This window comes from Bombina bombina, chromosome 4 (genome assembly GCF_027579735.1).
Source record: "Bombina bombina isolate aBomBom1 chromosome 4, aBomBom1.pri, whole genome shotgun sequence".
Lineage (NCBI taxonomy): Eukaryota > Metazoa > Chordata > Amphibia > Anura > Bombinatoridae > Bombina > Bombina bombina.
In genome coordinates, this window is record NC_069502.1 from 795,031,322 (window position 1) to 795,049,923 (window position 18,602).

At 42.2% G+C, this 18,602-nt stretch overlaps 1 protein-coding gene across 1 annotated transcript in view; it reads right to left on the minus strand.

Annotated features, from left to right (window-relative positions):
• Positions 1–873: 873 nt before the first annotated feature.
• LOC128657000 (zinc finger protein 391-like) overlaps positions 874–18,602 on the minus strand; it is a 132,036-nt gene continuing 114,307 nt past the window's right edge. The window contains exon 7 of the mRNA XM_053711215.1: positions 874–3,772. Within this exon, the coding sequence (XP_053567190.1) occupies positions 2,973–3,772 (800 nt within the window). The 3' untranslated portion in view covers positions 874–2,972. The remainder of the gene's footprint in view (positions 3,773–18,602) is intronic.

Below are 18,602 nucleotides of genomic sequence, written 5' to 3' on the forward strand. Positions count from 1 at the left end.
GAATGAGCAGCAATGCACTAATGGTTTCTAACTGAACACATGGGTGAGACAATGACAATCTGTATATATATATATATATATATATATATATATATGCATCCACCAATCTGCAGCGAGAATCTAGGTTCTTTGCTGCTTCTGAGCTTGCCTAAATAAATATTTCAGCAAAGGATAACAAGAGAAGCAAGCAAATTAAATAATAGCAAGAATTTGGAAGTTGTTTAAAATTGCATCATCTATCTGAATCATGAAAGAAAATGTTTGGGTTTCATGTCCCTTTAATTTAAATGCCTTCTTGATCTTTATTTAGCTGTAATAGATTTAGATTGGAATAAGAAAGCAACCTCATTAATTATCTCTTCTATATATTCAGTGCTACGGACTGACACTTTACTTTTTGGTGACAGTGGCTCACACAGCCTTTTCCCTTCTATCTAATCGATGCAATCAGCCGGGAAATCACAGGCGCTGCTTTTCATCACTGTAGTGCTGTGAGAGCCGATACCAGCTACAGCAATTTGCTGCAATCAATGCCACTTAGGAAGGGTACAGCGCACACAGGTGGGAGGCAGAGATCAGAGGGGGGTCTGTGAGAAGGCACAAAGCTCTACACTTGTGATGAGCAAAGCAGGAACTTAGGTTTCAACAGCAGGTGGGAATCTCTGAGTTTGCCTAAAAAGCATCTGTGCAATATACAGTGCTGGAATACTGGTCCCAAATACATCATTATCCTCTTCACGAAAACGGCACGTTGCGCATGTGGGAAACATGGGAACACACAGGATCCTGTAGTGGAAGCTGTAAATTCACTTTGGGAGAAGTCAGGGAAAGGAGGGGTCAGGCAGCGATTTCAAAACGGCTGGAGAACTAGTAAGTGTATTTACTTGCAAAGTTTATTAAGATGAAAATTGGGCTACAGTTGGCTGTAAAAAGGGTTAACTAATCTAAATAAGTAATAATATTTTTTGGTTGACTTGCCCTTTAATATAGTATGGTTAAGATAATATAATGTTAAATGCAGGCTGTAATACGGAGTGAGCAGATTGTCAGTGAAAAACTGAGCAATATTATATAAAAATGTTGCATATTCAAGAACTCCCAATCTATTCAGACAAGTGGAGGGAAGACCCATTATATAATAAATATGCTCATAATGATTGTAAAGTGAGCTGATGACAGCAGATTGTTAAACATTTTTTAATGCTTATTTTATAAGCATGAATTAGGATTTGCATCCACAAGGTGTACTCAACAATAAAAAAGGGGACTATCCAATACATAAAGGAGATTCATTTAGTTTAGAGCCTGCTAGAGTGGAATTAAGTGAAGCTAAAGTGATAGCTTAATCTTTGAAAAAGCTTTGTATATTGAGGTATTAGTGTGAAAACCTGTCTGGTGGCTAGTCTGTCTTGCCACTGATGCATATATGGAGGACACCAGAACAACATAGATAGTTATATATGTTCACAGCAACACAAACATTTACACAAAACAGCTCATGCACAAAAAAAAGGTACAAGGTGTAAACTATCCTCAGCAGGCACGGTAAGGTGACCATGCAATCCCACATCTCAAAGTATTTGGGTGAATTCCTAAACTAAACTGGGAATAATACATTAACTGCCACATATAGTGTATAAAAAGCAATGTTCTATGGTAGTGTATTTTGACACCAGACATCTATCTCTCCTCTGGGTGTAGTCTGATGAGTATTGCCTGTGGTAGTAATGTAGGGAGAAGTTCACCATTCTAAAGTCTTTCTGCAAATTAAGATTTCAGACAATTCTGTGCACAAACATGAAGAGAATTATTGACATCCCCTCAGATGGTTGTGACTTATACTTGCTTGCCTTTTCTGTGATGGTAGTGGATCACTTGTTGTGAGGTTTAGGCTGGAGCATGTGTAGGGATCTGCGAGCTGCTAGATATGTAATGGTAGGTCTGTCTGCTATGGTAGCGATCGTGGTGCTCTCTAAACCGTCACACACTTCCAATTAGGTTTTCACCCTTGTGTGTGAGGGTATTTTTCGTTAGGAACTTAGACACTGAAGTGGTGATCACAGCTTTTTTGGCCCTCCCCCAAGTGATCGCATGGGTGGTAGGCCCAATCCGTTGTCCACCAGCCTCCTGAAGTATTAGCTGTAAATAGTCCTACATGATTTTCATCATGCGCTTGGTGAGGAGTTCCAGGGGTCTTACCACATATCACCATTGTCGGTTCAAGTGAACTCTTTACCGCTCTTTGCAGTCCCAGTGGGATATGCGTTTCCCTGTTAATTATAGGATCAATCTCTCTCTGCACAATAACGTGTGGCCCTTGCACATAGATCAACATGATGCAGTAAGATAGGCAAACATGTTATCCATTTTCGTTTCTAAGTTCTCGAGTAGGGTCTGTATAAGTGATCATAAGTCCTCCATATTGAGTCATACACTTGAGATATATATGGTAATATAGCAGTTGGTGTGGACCTGCTTAACCCGGGGGAGGGTGTCAAGATCTATATAGATAGAAGCCGCTTAGATCCTGTCTGCGCAGTACGGAGCTCTTAGGTCATGGATGCATCCAAATATATAGAGGCTTGTACTCTAACACAAAGTATTCATAGCTTTGAAGATTTAGTATGGATGCTGCATATGTCTCCAGATCTATGACTAGGATCCTAGACTTCTCTACAAGCTTCTAATTTATGCGGCCATTTCAGTCGCTGCCTGGACACGCCCCCTTATTTTATTTTTTGTAATTGTGGTTAAACTTTATTTCGCCAAGTTATATGCCATTTGGAAGAACAGTCCATAGTCATGCAAACAGTAGATCTTGGTGATTTCTAGGCTTTTTAAAGGAAGCTGACTGATCCTCTATCTAGCTCTGTAACTTGGGTATTCCTCCAGCATTGCCGAACACATGTGGTCACCCCCCCCCCCCCCCCACTATAATGAAATAAAATGTCTAGGCACTGTGTGGATAATGACTACAACATGAGGTTAAGATCTGATGTCCCACAATCAGAATGTGTTTTCTCTTTAATATGAATTTTCTGATGAGTGATAAGAGAAGACATCTGAATATAACATTTCCCACATTCAGAGCATGAAAATTCCTTTTCTCCTTTATGAATTTTCTGATGAGTACTAAGAGTTGATTTCTTTGTAAAACATTTCCCACATTCATAACATGAAAATTCCCTTACTCCTGTATGAATTTTCATATGAACAATAAGATTTGATTTCAAGGTGAAGCATTTCCCACATTCAGAACATGAAAATGCCCTTTCTCCTGTATGAATTTTCAGATGATCAATAAGATGTGATTTCTGACTAAAATATTTCCCACAATCAGAACATGCAAATTTCCTTTCTCCTGTATGTATCTTCTGATGTCTTAAAAGTTGTGATTTGCAAGTAAAACATTTTCCACATTCAGAACACGAAAATGGTTTCTCTCCTGTATGAATTCTCAGATGGTCTACAAGATATGCTTTCTGGGTAAAACATTTCCCACATACAAAACATGAAAATGCTTTCTCTCCTGTGTGGATTTTCTGATGACTAATAAGTTTAGATTTTCTGGTAAAACATTTCCCACATACAGAACATGAAAATGGTTTATCTCCTGTATGAATTTTGAGATGATCAATTAAATGTGATTTCTTGGTAAAACATTTTCCACATTCAGAACATAAATTTCCCACTTGGCTTCTTTGATTTTGGAAAATATTAAAAGCATCTGCAGTCTGATTACTATTAGGATTGTTGCAGTTTGTGAATCCACCTGTTGAAAATAAATACATTAGGAGTAATGTTATTAATTAATTACATAATTATTTTATTTTAAGAACATTTTAATTATTATTGAATTACTGTTGACTACAAGGGAAAAGGACTATCTACACCTTTTCCCAGTTACTAACATAAGGCTTGTAAGGCTTACTGGACATTAGGGACTAATGAAGAGGATCGTTTAATACAAAAAAGGAATTTATGTTTAACCCCTTGAGTGCTAACGACGGCTCTGAGCCGTCGCAAATTGTCTCAGTCAGGTGCGGTGAGGGAGATCTGGGGGCTTCCACCCGCTCCTACCACAGCGATCAGGCCTGTATAGTGACAGGCATAGACGGGGCTTCACGTTTGGCACGGCGACGTCACAAGCAATGACGTGATGACGTCTCCACCCAACTTTATTGAAAAATCACAATGACAATTATAGGGAAAGGGGGCATGGTGCTTAGAAGCCTGTATCTCAGGCATCTAAGCAGGTACAGACCCAGCGTTAGAAAGGTAATCATCTAACCTTTCCAACTGTATAAGTCTTGGGACCTGGAAAAAAAAAAGTTAAAAGAACAAATTATGCTTACCTGATAATTTTATTTTCTTCCAATGTGAAGAGTCCACAGCTGCATTCATTAATTTTGGGAAATAAGAACCTGGCCACCAGGAGGAGGCAAAGACATCCCAGCCAAAAGGCTTAAATACCTCCCCCACTTCCGTCATCCCCCAGTCATTCTGCCAAGGGAACAAGGAACAGTAGGAGAAATATCAGGGTGAAAAAAGGTGCTAGAAGAACAAAAAATTACAGCAGCCTCATAGATAAAAACACGGGCGGGAGCTGTGGACTCTTCCCTTCAGAAGAAATTTTTTTTTTCAGGTAAGCATAATTAATGTTTTTCTTCTTAAACAGCTGCATTCATTACTTTTGGGAAAAGAATACCCAAGCTAGAGGACACTGAATGCAAACAACGGGTCGGTACAAAAGGCAGTTCCTTTGAAAGGCACCACAGCTTGAAATTACCCGACACCCGTTAAAAATATAGACGACACGGATGAAAACCCAAACCCAGGTAACTGCACATTAGTTACACCGCCACAAAAGCCGAGCTAGAGACCACTCAGTCCCAGAGTCTGTCGAGCACAAACAGCCTCCGAGGAGTCAGCCCTGCGGCTCTCAACTCCCATGAAGGTACCGGGCCGAAAGACAAGGACCGCTACCTGCCCCCAACAGGGAGAAATGATTCCCAGAAGAAATCCAAAGGATCATTTCACACGGCTCAACAAACATATGTTTGTCCGACGATAGTAGCGCCCAGGGAGATGAACTCCCTAGAAACACAAGGACCTTATAAAAAAAAAAAAAAAAAAAAGAGATCCATACACAGGGAAACACGTCCCAAAAGGGACTTGAGGGACACCCTCATATCCCTGACCCAGTACCATACCATAAGGTACTCCAGAAAGACATGAGTTCCCTGTTGTCTCGTATCAGATCGAAACCTGCAGGCTAGGCAGAGAGAGCAGAAATAGGATAACTATCCCAGCAGTTAGTAAAGAGTTCTCCAAAAGAACACCAAACCGTCTAAACAGGAACTCTCAATGACCAGCTTGCAGGTAGGAAAGCTGGCTCAGCTTAATCATGAAACCCAAACCACCGAAAAGGCTTTAAAGCATGCTAGCACACATTCAAAGTGCAATAGCTGTAGCTGGTTTCAAACTGCAAACCTTCAAAAGACTTAACAACAGCCCTCCGAATACCGGGCTCCAAGGAGCATCCCCTCCCAGCACCAGACGCCAGTAGAAAAGAGGAGGACATCAAAGGGGAGGACCGACTCTGGAAGAAAAAAGGATGGGTCAACGAGGAACAAAGCCCCCGAGTAGAACTCTGACCGCTACTACAAGCGGTATACTACCGTGAGTTAGGATAGACATTGTGCTGGGGTACGAGACCCCCTACACTGCTGTCTTCCCCAAGAGGAACACTTCCCAAGGGAAGAGGGCTCTTAGACCCCCAGCATCTATATATCAGATTCAACATTTAACAGGAGCCCCGAGAGGGTTCAAACCTCCAGCCTCCCGCTGCAGGAGCGGTGGAACCAGGTAATACGCCACATCTCCCTTTCCAGGATTCTGAAAACGCAAGAAGGGAAAAACCCTTACAAAGCAAAAAAACAAGAACCCACAGATAGTAAGGTAACTCCAAACCAGAAGAACCCATCCTCCACCTAGGAGAAAGGGACTAAAGCAACGGAAACCACCCTACCATAGAGGCGAGACTAGAGACCATATCGCCAACCCAGTTGAAAGATACTTGGAGTCTACAAGGAACATCAAATGCACCAGAAGACCAGTAGGGACCCGTCAGTGAGACCTAGAACCTAAGCCACATGTAGATAGGCATCTCCCATGAGAAACAGAGCCCCGCCTCCTCTGAAAGAGGCATGCGGGACCACAAACGCCCAAGGTGAGACCGAACCGTCCACACCCATCCAGGAGAGACATGGACCTAGGTCAGAGTCCTCGAAAAATGAAATCGATTGAAAGATCTAACTTCCCGAGGAACCCTAGGCTGCCACCATCTAAAGTCGGTAGACTTGGCAGTCTAGCAACAGCCTTAAACCCAAGAGTCTGAAAGAACTCCTGAACAGTTTAAGAATTCGGCACTCAGTGCTCTTGGATCGCAAGGAAAAAGCTTGTAGACAAGCGAAACTATGTGTAACACACTGGCAAAGGTAGCAACCAACACCCAAATGTGAATGTGAACCCTGGACCATACTTGCCATCCCAGAGAGTTAAACGTAAAGCACCCTGAAGCCCCTAACAGAACATCGAGGATAAATGGTCAACTACCTGACCTCAAAAGGGCGACCGTATGCAACCAACCTTGACTCTTCACTGTTAAGCCCCAAGGCTAGATTTGCAACGAGGACGCAGATAACACCCGAATGTCGAAGCCCATGGTGAACAGCCCAAGATCCTTGTAGGATTGATCTTCCAAAAAAAAACAAAAAAACCATGTAACAGGGTAAAAGCTGGAAGCCACACAGCTTCCCACAGAAGGCAGGGAACCCCTGTACTCCACCTTTTAGAGTAATGCAAATCTGAGCAAAGGAAGAAGGACATGCCCGCGCTTCCAGACCAGATGACCCACCCAAGGCGGGAAGGAAGTAAGGAGACTCCACCACCACAAGAAAATTATTAATAGGCTAAAGAGTCAGCATCTGGAAGAGTGAAGATGCAAATTGTTCACCACTCTGAACACCAGACCACATAGGTCACTCACATCTCCCAACTCCAAAGGAATGGAAACTACGGTTCTGAGTCCCCAAGGGCCTTGAAAGAACCATGACGACGTCTGCAAAAACAGATCCTTATCCCAGGCGAAAAGCCAGAAAAAGCCAACCTTAGATCGGCACTCACATCCCTCCATTCAGAGGTGTTGTAACTAAACACTAGGCCTCATACTTTGAATAGGATTCAAGCCCGGAGTCCATAGCAATAGGCCAAGTGATATTCAGAATCTGACAGGATTAAATCAGCACCACAAGGGTGACATGAACCCAGGTAACAGCAGAAAAGCTTCCGACCAGTACCTGCCTGGTATAAGGACACTCCAGAACTGCCCAAGGTCCAAGAAAATTCAACCCGAAGGATCGATAAATTAACTAGAATACATTATTCTATTATTCAAAAAAAATTGCAAATTCAGTGGAAATGCCCACGCGACCACAAAATCGCAAGTATTGGTTCCAGAGAAGAACGTTCTCAAAAACGAAAATCTAACAGACATGAGCTTAAGAAAAACAAATTAAACACATCCATCCGGATCAAAAAATAAAAGGAAGGCAGCATCCATCGGGTGAACGCCCAAGGTGAATGAGAACACCAACAGGACCAGTCGATCAGAGGCCCCATTCACTCAAGCTCAGAACTGGAACCAAAACATAAAGAAAAAATAAAACAGAGACGTTAAGGAGATTGGCTTCATCCCCAAACGTCACATCCAATTTTCCATTTAGCATCTAAGACCTCGGATCTCTCGGCCCTCTAGGACTGGGATCCTCTAACATCGCCAAAACGTGCCTTAAAAGAACACAAAGATGTGCCAGCCTATAACGGAAGGCAAAATCATCCCTCGTTGGATCAACGAAAGACCCTGAAGCTGGGAACCCTGAAGCCTCAGAGGCCAACGCTTCCCCAGGAGAAGTGGAGAAGGTATTTAACCCTTTTGGCTGGGGTGTCTTTGCCTCCTCCTGGTGGCCAGGTTCTGTATTTCCCAAAAGTAATGCATGCAGCTGTGTACTCTTCCCGTTTAAGAAGAAAAAACAGAATTTATGTTTACCTGATAAATTACTTTCTCCAACGGTGTGTCCGGTCCACGGCGTCATCCTTACTTGTGGGATATTCTCTTCCCCAACAGGAAATGGCAAAGAGCCCAGCAAAGCTGGTCACATGATCCCTCCTAGGCTCCGCCTACCCCAGTCATTCGACCGACGTTAAGGAGGAATATTTGCATAGGAGAAACCATATGATACCGTGGTGACTGTAGTTAAAGAAAATAAAATATCAGACCTGATTAAAAAACCAGGGCGGGCCGTGGACCGGACACACCGTTGGAGAAAGTAATTTATCAGGTAAACATAAATTCTGTTTTCTCCAACATAGGTGTGTCCGGTCCACGGCGTCATCCTTACTTGTGGGAACCAATACCAAAGCTTTAGGACACGGATGAAGGGAGGGAGCAAATCAGGTCACCTAAATGGAAGGCACCACGGCTTGCAAAACCTTTCTCCCAAAAATAGCCTCAGAAGAAGCAAAAGTATCAAACTTGTAAAATTTGGTAAAAGTGTGCAGTGAAGACCAAGTCGCTGCCCTACATATCTGATCAACAGAAGCCTCGTTCTTGAAGGCCCATGTGGAAGCCACAGCCCTAGTGGAATGAGCTGTGATTCTCTCAGGAGGCTGCCGTCCGGCAGTCTCGTAAGCCAATCTGATGATGCTTTTAATCCAAAAAGAGAGAGAGGTAGAAGTTGCTTTTTGACCTCTCCTTTTACCAGAATAAACAACAAACAAGGAAGATGTTTGTCTAAAATCCTTTGTAGCATCTAAATAGAATTTTAGAGCGCGAACAACATCCAAATTGTGCAACAAACGTTCCTTCTTCGAAACTGGTTTCGGACACAAAGAAGGCACGACTATCTCCTGGTTAATGTTTTTGTTAGAAACAACTTTTGGAAGAAAACCAGGTTTAGTACGTAAAACCACCTTATCTGCATGGAACACCAGATAAGGAGGAGAACACTGCAGAGCAGATAATTCTGAAACTCTTCTAGCAGAAGAAATTGCAACCAAAAACAAAACTTTCCAAGATAATAACTTAATATCAACGGAATGTAAGGGTTCAAACGGAACCCCCTGAAGAACTGAAAGAACTAAGTTGAGACTCCAAGGAGGAGTCAAAGGTTTGTAAACAGGCTTGATTCTAACCAGAGCCTGAACAAAGGCTTGAACATCTGGCACAGCTGCCAGTTTTTTGTGAAGTAACACAGACAAGGCAGACATCTGTCCCTTCAAGGAACTAGCAGATAATCCTTTCTCCAATCCTTCTTGAAGAAAGGATAGAATCTTAGGAATCTTTACCTTGTCCCAAGGGAATCCTTTAGATTCACACCAACAGATATATTTTTTCCATATTTTGTGGTAAATTTTTCTAGTTACAGGCTTTCTGGCCTGAACAAGAGTATCAATAACAGAATCTGAGAACCCTCGTTTTGATAAGATCAAGCGTTCAATCTCCAAGCAGTCAGCTGGAGTGAGACCAGATTCGGATGTTCGAACGGACCTTGAACAAGAAGGTCTCGTCTCAAAGGTAGCTTCCATGGTGGAGCCGATGACATATTCACCAGATCTGCATACCAAGTCCTGCGTGGCCACGCAGGAGCTATCAAGATCACCGACGCCCTCTCCTGATTGATCCTGGCTACCAGCCTGGGGATGAGAAGAAACGGCGGGAATACATAAGCTAGTTTGAAGGTCCAAGGTGCTACTAGTGCATCTACTAGAGTCGCCTTGGGATCCCTGGATCTGGACCCGTAGCAAGGAACCTTGAAGTTCTGCCGAGAGGCCATCAGATCCATGTCTGGAATGCCCCACAGTTGAGTAATTTGGGCAAAGATTTCCGGATGGAGTTCCCACTCCCCCGGATGTAATGTCTGACGACTCAGAAAATCCGCTTCCCAATTTTCCACTCCTGGGATGTGGATTGCAGACAGGTGGCAGGAGTGAGTCTCCGCCCATTGAATGATTTTGGTCACTTCTTCCATCGCCAGGGAACTCCTTGTTCCCCCCTGATGGTTGATGTACGCAACAGTCGTCATGTTGTCTGATTGAAACCGTATGAACTTGGCCTTTGCTAGCTGAGGCCAAGCCTTGAGAGCATTGAATATCGCTCTCAGTTCCAGAATATTTATCGGTAGAAGAGATTCTTCCCGAGACCAAAGACCCTGAGCTTTCAGGGATCCCCAGACCGCGCCCCAGCCCATCAGACTGGCGTCGGTCGTGACAATGACCCACTCTGGTCTGCGGAAGGTCATCCCTTGTGACAGGTTGTCCAGGGACAGCCACCAACGGAGTGAGTCTCTGGTCCTCTGATTTACTTGTATCTTCGGAGACAAGTCTGTATAGTCCCCATTCCACTGACTGAGCATGCACAGTTGTAATGGTCTTAGATGAATGCGCGCAAAAGGAACTATGTCCATTGCCGCTACCATCAAACCTATTACTTCCATGCACTGCGCTATGGAAGGAAGAGGAACGGAATGAAGTGTTTGACAAGAGTTTAGAAGTTTTGTTTTTCTGGCCTCTGTCAGAAAAATCCTCATTTCTAAGGAGTCTATTATTGTTCCCAAGAAGGGAACCCTCGTCGACGGAGATAGAGAACTCTTTTCCACGTTCACTTTCCATCCGTGAGATCTGAGAAAGGCCAGGACTATGTCCGTGTGAGCCTTTGCTTGAGGAAGGGACGACGTTTGAATCAGAATGTCGTCCAAGTAAGGTACTACTGCAATGCCCCTTGGTCTTAGCACCGCTAGAAGGGACCCTAGTACCTTTGTGAAAATCCTTGGAGCAGTGGCTAATCCGAAAGGAAGCGCCACGAACTGGTAATGCTTGTCCAGGAATGCGAACCTTAGGAACCGATGATGTTCCTTGTGGATAGGAATATGTAGATACGCATCCTTTAAATCCACCGTGGTCATGAATTGACCTTCCAGGATGGAAGGAAGAATTGTTCGAATGGTTTCCATTTTGAACGATGGAACCTTGAGAAACTTGTTTAAGATCTTGAGATCTAAGATTGGTCTGAACGTTCCCTCTTTTTTGGGAACTATGAACAGATTGGAGTAGAACCCCATCCCTTGTTCTCCTAATGGAACAGGATGAATCACTCCCATTTTTAACAGGTCTTCTACACAATGTAAGAATGCCTGTCTCTTTATGTGGTCTGAAGACAATTGAGACCTGTGGAACCTCCCCCTTGGGGGAAGCCCCTTGAATTCCAGAAGATAACCTTGGGAGACTATTTCTAGCGCCCAAGGATCCAGAACATCTCTTGCCCAAGCCTGAGCGAAGAGAGAGAGTCTGCCCCCCACCAGATCCGGTCCCGGATCGGGGGCCAACATTTCATGCTGTCTTGGTAGCAGTGGCAGGTTTCTTGGCCTGCTTTCCCTTGTTCCAGCCTTGCATTGGTCTCCAGGCTGGCTTGGCTTGAGAAGTATTACCCTCTTGCTTAGAGGACGTAGCACTTGGGGCTGGTCCGTTTCTACGAAAGGGACGAAAATTAGGTTTATTTTTGGCCTTGAAAGACCTATCCTGAGGAAGGGCGTGGCCCTTACCCCCAGTGATATCAGAGATAATCTCTTTCAAGTCAGGGCCAAACAGCGTTTTCCCCTTGAAAGGAATGTTAAGGAGTTTGTTCTTGGAAGACGCATCCGCTGACCAAGATTTCAACCAAAGCGCTCTACGCGCCACAATAGCAAACCCAGAATTCTTCGCCGCTAACCTAGCCAATTGCAAAGTGGCGTCTAGGGTGAAAGAATTAGCCAATTTGAGAGCACGGATTCTGTCCATAATCTCCTCATAAGGAGGAGAATCACTATCGATCGCCTTTACTAGCTCATCGAACCAGAAACACGCGGCTGTAGTGACAGGGACAATGCATGAAATTGGTTGTAGAAGGTAACCTTGCTGAACAAACATCTTTTTAAGCAAACCTTCTAATTTTTTATCCATAGGATCTTTGAAAGCACAACTATCTTCTATGGGTATAGTGGTGCGTTTGTTTAAAGTAGAAACCGCTCCCTCGACCTTGGGGACAGTCTGCCATAAGTCCTTTCTAGGGTCGACCATAGGAAACAATTTTTTAAATATGGGGGGAGGGACGAAAGGTATACCGGGCCTTTCCCATTCTTTATTTACAATGTCCGCCACCCGCTTGGGTATAGGAAAAGCTTCTGGGAGCCCCGGGACCTCTAGGAACTTGTCCATTTTACATAGTTTCTCTGGGATGATCAAATTCTCACAATCATCCAGAGTGGATAATACCTCCTTAAGCAGAGCGCGGAGATGTTCCAACTTAAATTTAAATGTAATCACATCGGGTTCAGCTTGTTGAGAAATTTTCCCTGAATCTGAAATTTCTCCCTCAGACAAAACCTCCCTGGCCCCCTCAGACTGGTGTAGGGGCATTTCAGAACCATTATCATCAGCGTCCTCATGCTCTTCAGTATCTAAAACAGAGCAGTCGCGCTTACGCTGATAAGTGGGCATTTTGGCTAAAATGTTTTTGATAGAATTATCCATTACAGCCGTTAATTGTTGCATAGTAAGGAGTATTGGCGCGCTAGATGTACTAGGGGCCTCCTGAGTGGGCAAGACTCGTGTAGACGAAGGAGGGAATGATGCAGTACCATGCTTACTCCCCTCACTTGAGGAATCATCTTGGGCATCATTTTCAGTGTCACATAAATCACATTTATTTAAATGAGAAGGAACCTTGGCTTCCCCACATTCAGAACACAGTCTATCTGGTAGTTCAGACATGTTAAACAGGCATAAACTTGATAACAAAGTACAAAAAACGTTTTAAAATAAAACCGTTACTGTCACTTTAAATTTTAAACTGAACACACTTTATTACTGCAATTGCGAAAAAGTATGAAGGAATTGTTCAAAATTCACCAAAATTTCACCACAGTGTCTTAAAGCCTTAAAAGTATTGCACACCAAATTTGGAAGCTTTAACCCTTAAAATAACGGAACCGGAGCCGTTTTTAACTTTAACCCCTTTACAGTCCCTGGTATCTGCTTTGCTGAGACCCAACCAAGCCCAAAGGGGAATACGATACCAAATGACGCCTTCAGAAAGTCTATTCTATGTATCAGAGCTCCTCACACATGCGACTGCATGTCATGCTTCTCAAAAACAAGTGCGCAATACCGGCGCGAAAATGAGGCTCTGCCTATGATTAGGGAAAGCCCCTAGAGAATAAGGTGTCTAAAACAGTGCCTGCCGATATTATTTAACAAAAATACCCAGATTAAATGATTCCTCAAGGCTAAATATGTGTAATATATGAATCGATTTAGCCCAGAAAATGTCTACAGTCTTAATAAGCCCTTGTGAAGCCCTTATTTACTGTCTGAATAAAAATGGCTTACCGGATCCCATAGGGAAAATGACAGCTTCCAGCATTACATCGTCTTGTTAGAATGTGTCATACCTCAAGCAGCAAAAGACTGCTCACTGTTCCCCCAACTGAAGTTAATTCCTCTCAACAGTCCTGTGTGGAACAGCCATGGATTTTAGTGACGGTTGCTAAAATCATTTTCCTCATACAAACAGAAATCTTCATCTCTTTTCTGTTTCAGAGTAAATAGTACATACCAGCACTATTTTAAAACAACAAACTCTTGATTGAATAATAAAAAACTACAGTTAAACACTAAAAAACTCTAAGCCATCTCTGTGGAGATGTTGCCTGTACAACGGCAAAGAGAATGACTGGGGTAGGCGGAGCCTAGGAGGGATCATGTGACCAGCTTTGCTGGGCTCTTTGCCATTTCCTGTTGGGGAAGAGAATATCCCACAAGTAAGGATGACGCCGTGGACCGGACACACCTATGTTGGAGAAATATATATTTAATTTTTTTTTTTAAACTCACCCAGGTGGGAAAGTGCATAGCACTCAAAGGGCTAACATAACTATATTGTGAACCTGAGCAAATAAATATTTCTAGAATGTCTAGAATTAATTCTAATACTAGGTTTTATTTTTTTTTGTAACTAATGTAAGTTAGTGTTTTCAAAATCAAGTTCACAAAACATTTCAACAATAACCCAACAATTACCATAACAATGTCATATCCTTTCCTGGAACTTTAAAGGAATGCACATAGGTTATGTCCTTATCCCAAAGTCATACAACAGCATGGTCTAGCATCAAAGAACAGCTAATAGAAAAGGAAATAACAGTAACATGTAATTTCATGGATAACGGTGAAACCTACAGGTAACTGGCTAATTGTCTTGAGTGTATCGTTTAGACATAAAACTAGGATTCAATTGGCTGAGACAGTCTTCATGGTGTGGCTATAAATATGCTGTATAAATAACAAACAGTAGGAAGGACAAAATAACATAAATGAACAAAGAGACTTCAGATACCTTTGCATGCACAAACACACAAACATTAGTATAGTGTAGGTAGATTGGAATAAAACCTTCATTTTCTCACCACTCATCTAAATATATTTTTCATTTAATAAAATCAATTATTTTTTAAGGCTGGTGTAAATTTGATTCTTTAATAATAGTTAACTGGCATTTAATAATAATAATAACAACTTATATAGTGCTTTTCTCCGGTTTGGACTAAAAGGAAATTAATGCTTGCCTGATAAATTGAAATCTTCTACGATACGACGAGTCCACGGATTTCATCCTTACTTGTGGGATATTATCCTCCTGCTAACAGGAAGGGGCAAAGAGCACCACAGCAGAGCTGTATATATAGCTCCTCCCTTCCCCTCCAGTCATTCGACCGAAGGTTATAGGAAGAGAAAGGAAAAGCTAAAAGGTGGAGAGGTGACTGAAGCTGTAAATAATAAAAAATATAATCTGTCTTAAATTGACAGGAAGGGCCGTGGACTCGTCGTATCGTAGAAGAAATCAATTTATCAGGTAAGCATAAATTTCCTTTTCTTCTACAAGATATGACGAGTCCACGGATTTCATCCTTACTTGTGAGATACAATACCAAAGCAACAGGACACGGATGAAAGGGAGGGACAAGACAGAAACCTAAACGGAAGGCACCACTACTTGAAGAACTTTCCTCCCAAAAACAACTTCAGAAGAAGCAAAAGTATCAAATTTGTAAAATTTGGAAAAAGTATGAAGGGACGACCAAGTCGCAGCCTTACAAATCTGTTCAACAGATGCATCGTTTTAAAAAGCCCATGTGGAAGCCACAGCCTTAGTAGAATGAGCCGTAATTCTGTCAGGAGGCTGCTGTCCAGCATTCTGATATGCCAGGTGGATGATACTTCTCAGCCAAAAAGAAAGAGAGGTAGCCATAGCTTTCTGACCCCTACGCTTTCCAGAATAAACAATAAACAAAGAAGATGATTGATGGAAATCCTTAGTTGCCTGTAAGTAAAACTTTAAGGCACGGACCACGTCCAAGTTATGTAACAGACGCTCCTTCTTAGAAGGATTAGGACACAATGAAGGAACAATAATTTCCTGATTAATATTCTTATTCGAAACAACCTTAGGAAGAAATCCAGGTTTGGTACGTAAAACCACCTTATCAGAATGAAATATGAGATAAGGAGAATCACACTGTAATGCTGAAAGCTCAGAAACTCTTCGAGCAGAAGAAATAGCAACCAAAAACAGAACTTTCCAAGATAATAATTTTATACCTATGGAATGCAAAGGTTCAAACGGAACCCCTTGAAGAACTAGAAGAACTAAATTCAAACTCCAGGGAGGAGTAATTGGTCTAAATACAGGCTTAATTCTGGTTAGAGCCTGACAAAAAGACTGAACATCTGGCACATCTGCCAAACATTTTTTAAACAAAATTGACAACGCAGAAATTTGTCCCTTTAAAGAGCTAGCTGATAAGCCTTTCTCCAATCCTTCTTGGAGAAAAGACAGAATCCTAGGAATCCTAAATTTACTCCATGAGTAGCCCTTGGATTCACACCAATAAAGATATTTACGCCATATCTCGATAAAATCAAGCGTTCAATCTCCACGCAGTCAGCTGCAGAGAAACTAGATTTGGATGTTGGAAAGGACCTTGAATGAGAAGGTCCTGTCTCAAAGGAAGTTTCCACGGTGGTAGAGAGGACATGTCCACTAGATCTGCATACCAAGTCCTGCGTGGCCACTCAGGCGCTATCAGGATCACTGAAGCTCTCTCCTGCTTGATTCGAGCAATCACGCGTGGAAGGAGAGGAAACGGTGGAAACACATAAGCTAGGCTGAACGACCAAGGTGTCAGGATTCCATTTCATGTTTTACTTCTCTCACTTCTCATCACATGGTTCTCTCACTTTCATGTTACTTAAGGCTCCACCTGTCAGCAAACAGGTGCTTAGTTATTTTCATTAGCAGGAGTAACAGCTTACACACAGTCTCTGAGCTGCATTGTTTTTCTCAAACCAACTGCTTTGGTTGGATTACTCTGTACTATTTTCTACAAGGATTACATCCCCTGAAATATCCTGTTTGCATCCTTGGACTTACAGCTAAGTTACCTCTTAATTTTATTCCTTGCATACTATTTGAGAACTTAACTGCTGAATTGCTATTGTACACTTACAGCATCACTCTTAATTTAACTGGAGCTGACAGGCACTGCAGTTTTCTAAATAACTCTGCACACTATTTCATACTGGGGAATCAATGTCTCCTTTCTCACTTCATAATATATATGCTGCTTTAAGAACAAGACTTTGAGCTTTAAGTTTCAAGCTTGAACTGAAGAGGATTTAACTATTTCAAAATAAAAACTGTTACTTGGTTTTGCAACTGCAAGTCTGGGCATCTTGCCAAATTCCTAAACACAGTTACAAAGTTGCAGCTACAAGACAACTGAAGCATTCTCTGTGACTTGTTAAAAGTATATCTCTTGCAAACCAAGCTTACTTCTTACAAGGATTAACCAACTCTCTCCTGCATTACATGTTTATTTAATGTAAGCTTAAAAAAGAATTTTTGTTCTCTCAAGTTCTTTAAATTAGAAGCATATTTTTCTTCTATCATTTTTTCATTATTTTTTCCATACTGTGCCAGTCTAACAGTATTGGAAATATTGTGCTTAGAAGGATTCATGTTGTGATAGTACTAACAGCATTGAACCTCTAACTTAATATTAATTCACCACAGGTTTACTGGTCTATGCTCACCTAAATAGCCCAAAAACCCTGGTGATACAAAACAAAAATTGATCTGCAGTTGCGTTCCACTTACATAGTTGAAATAGACTTTACACAAGGCACTGCCAAGGCATCTATCAGTTCGGCCTGGGGATCCCTCGACCTGGATCTGTATCTTGGAAGCTTGGCATTCTGTCGAGATGCCATCAGATCCAATTCCGGTTTGCCCCATCGGAGAATCAATGAGGCAAATACCTCCGGGTGGAGTTCCCACTCCCCCGGATGAAAAGTCTGTTGGCTTAGAAAATCCGCTTCCCAGTTCTCTACTCCTGGGATGTAGATTGCAACTTTGTAATTTACTCCTATTATCAATTTATCTTTGTTCTCATGTTATCTTGATTTGAGAAAGCAGTAATGAAAGGGTGGGAGCCGGCCCATTTTTAGTTCAGTACCTGGATAGAGCTTGCTGATTGGTTTGCTGCATTTAGCCACAAATCAGCAAGTGCTACCCAGGTACTGAACAAAAAATGATCCGGCTCTAAAGCTTACAGTACTGCTTTTTCAAATCAAGATAGCATGAGAACAAAGAAAAATTGATAATAGGAGTAAATTAGAAAGGTGCTTAAAATCTCATGCTCTATCTGAATCATGAAAGAAAAAAATTGGGTTTAGTATCCCTTTAATTCTGCTTGTAGAATGAAATCGGTCTCCACACTGAAGATGTCTCCTCTATTACCTTCAGAAGTCTGTGGGAACCAGCGTGGATCTTAGTTACAGCTGCTAAGATCATCAACCTCAGGGCAGAAATCTTCTTCCATAACCCCCTGAGTAAAACAGTACACACCGGTACCATTTAAAATAAAAAAACTTCTTGATTGAAGAAAATAAAACTAACACCTCGCTTTACCTCTTCCTAGTATAACACAGGCAAAGAGAATGACTGGAGGTGGAGGGGAAGGGAGGAGCTATATATACAGCTCTGCTGTGGTGCTCTTTGCCACTTCCTGTTAGCAGGAGGATAATATCCCACAAGTAAGGATGAAATCCGTGGACTCGTCGTATCTTGTAGAAGAAAAGTGTTTAGTTTCTCTCATACAGGTGGTGAGAGAACATGAATCCCTACTCCTGGGAATTATTCTTCTCTACCACTAGGAGAAGGTAAAGATTCCCAAACCCCAATAGCCCTATAAAAGCCCTTGCACCTCACACATACCGCTGGAGGTGGTTGAAGAATGCGTTTGATTCTTCAGAGAGAGGAGTTTTCAGGCTATATTGAGGCCCAGTTTCCCCTCAAAGCACAGCGCTTTATGGATCTACAATATACTTCTAATCCTTAACCTCTGCTGATATGTTTCAGTACTGGTTTGGATGTCTGCTGCTTATTT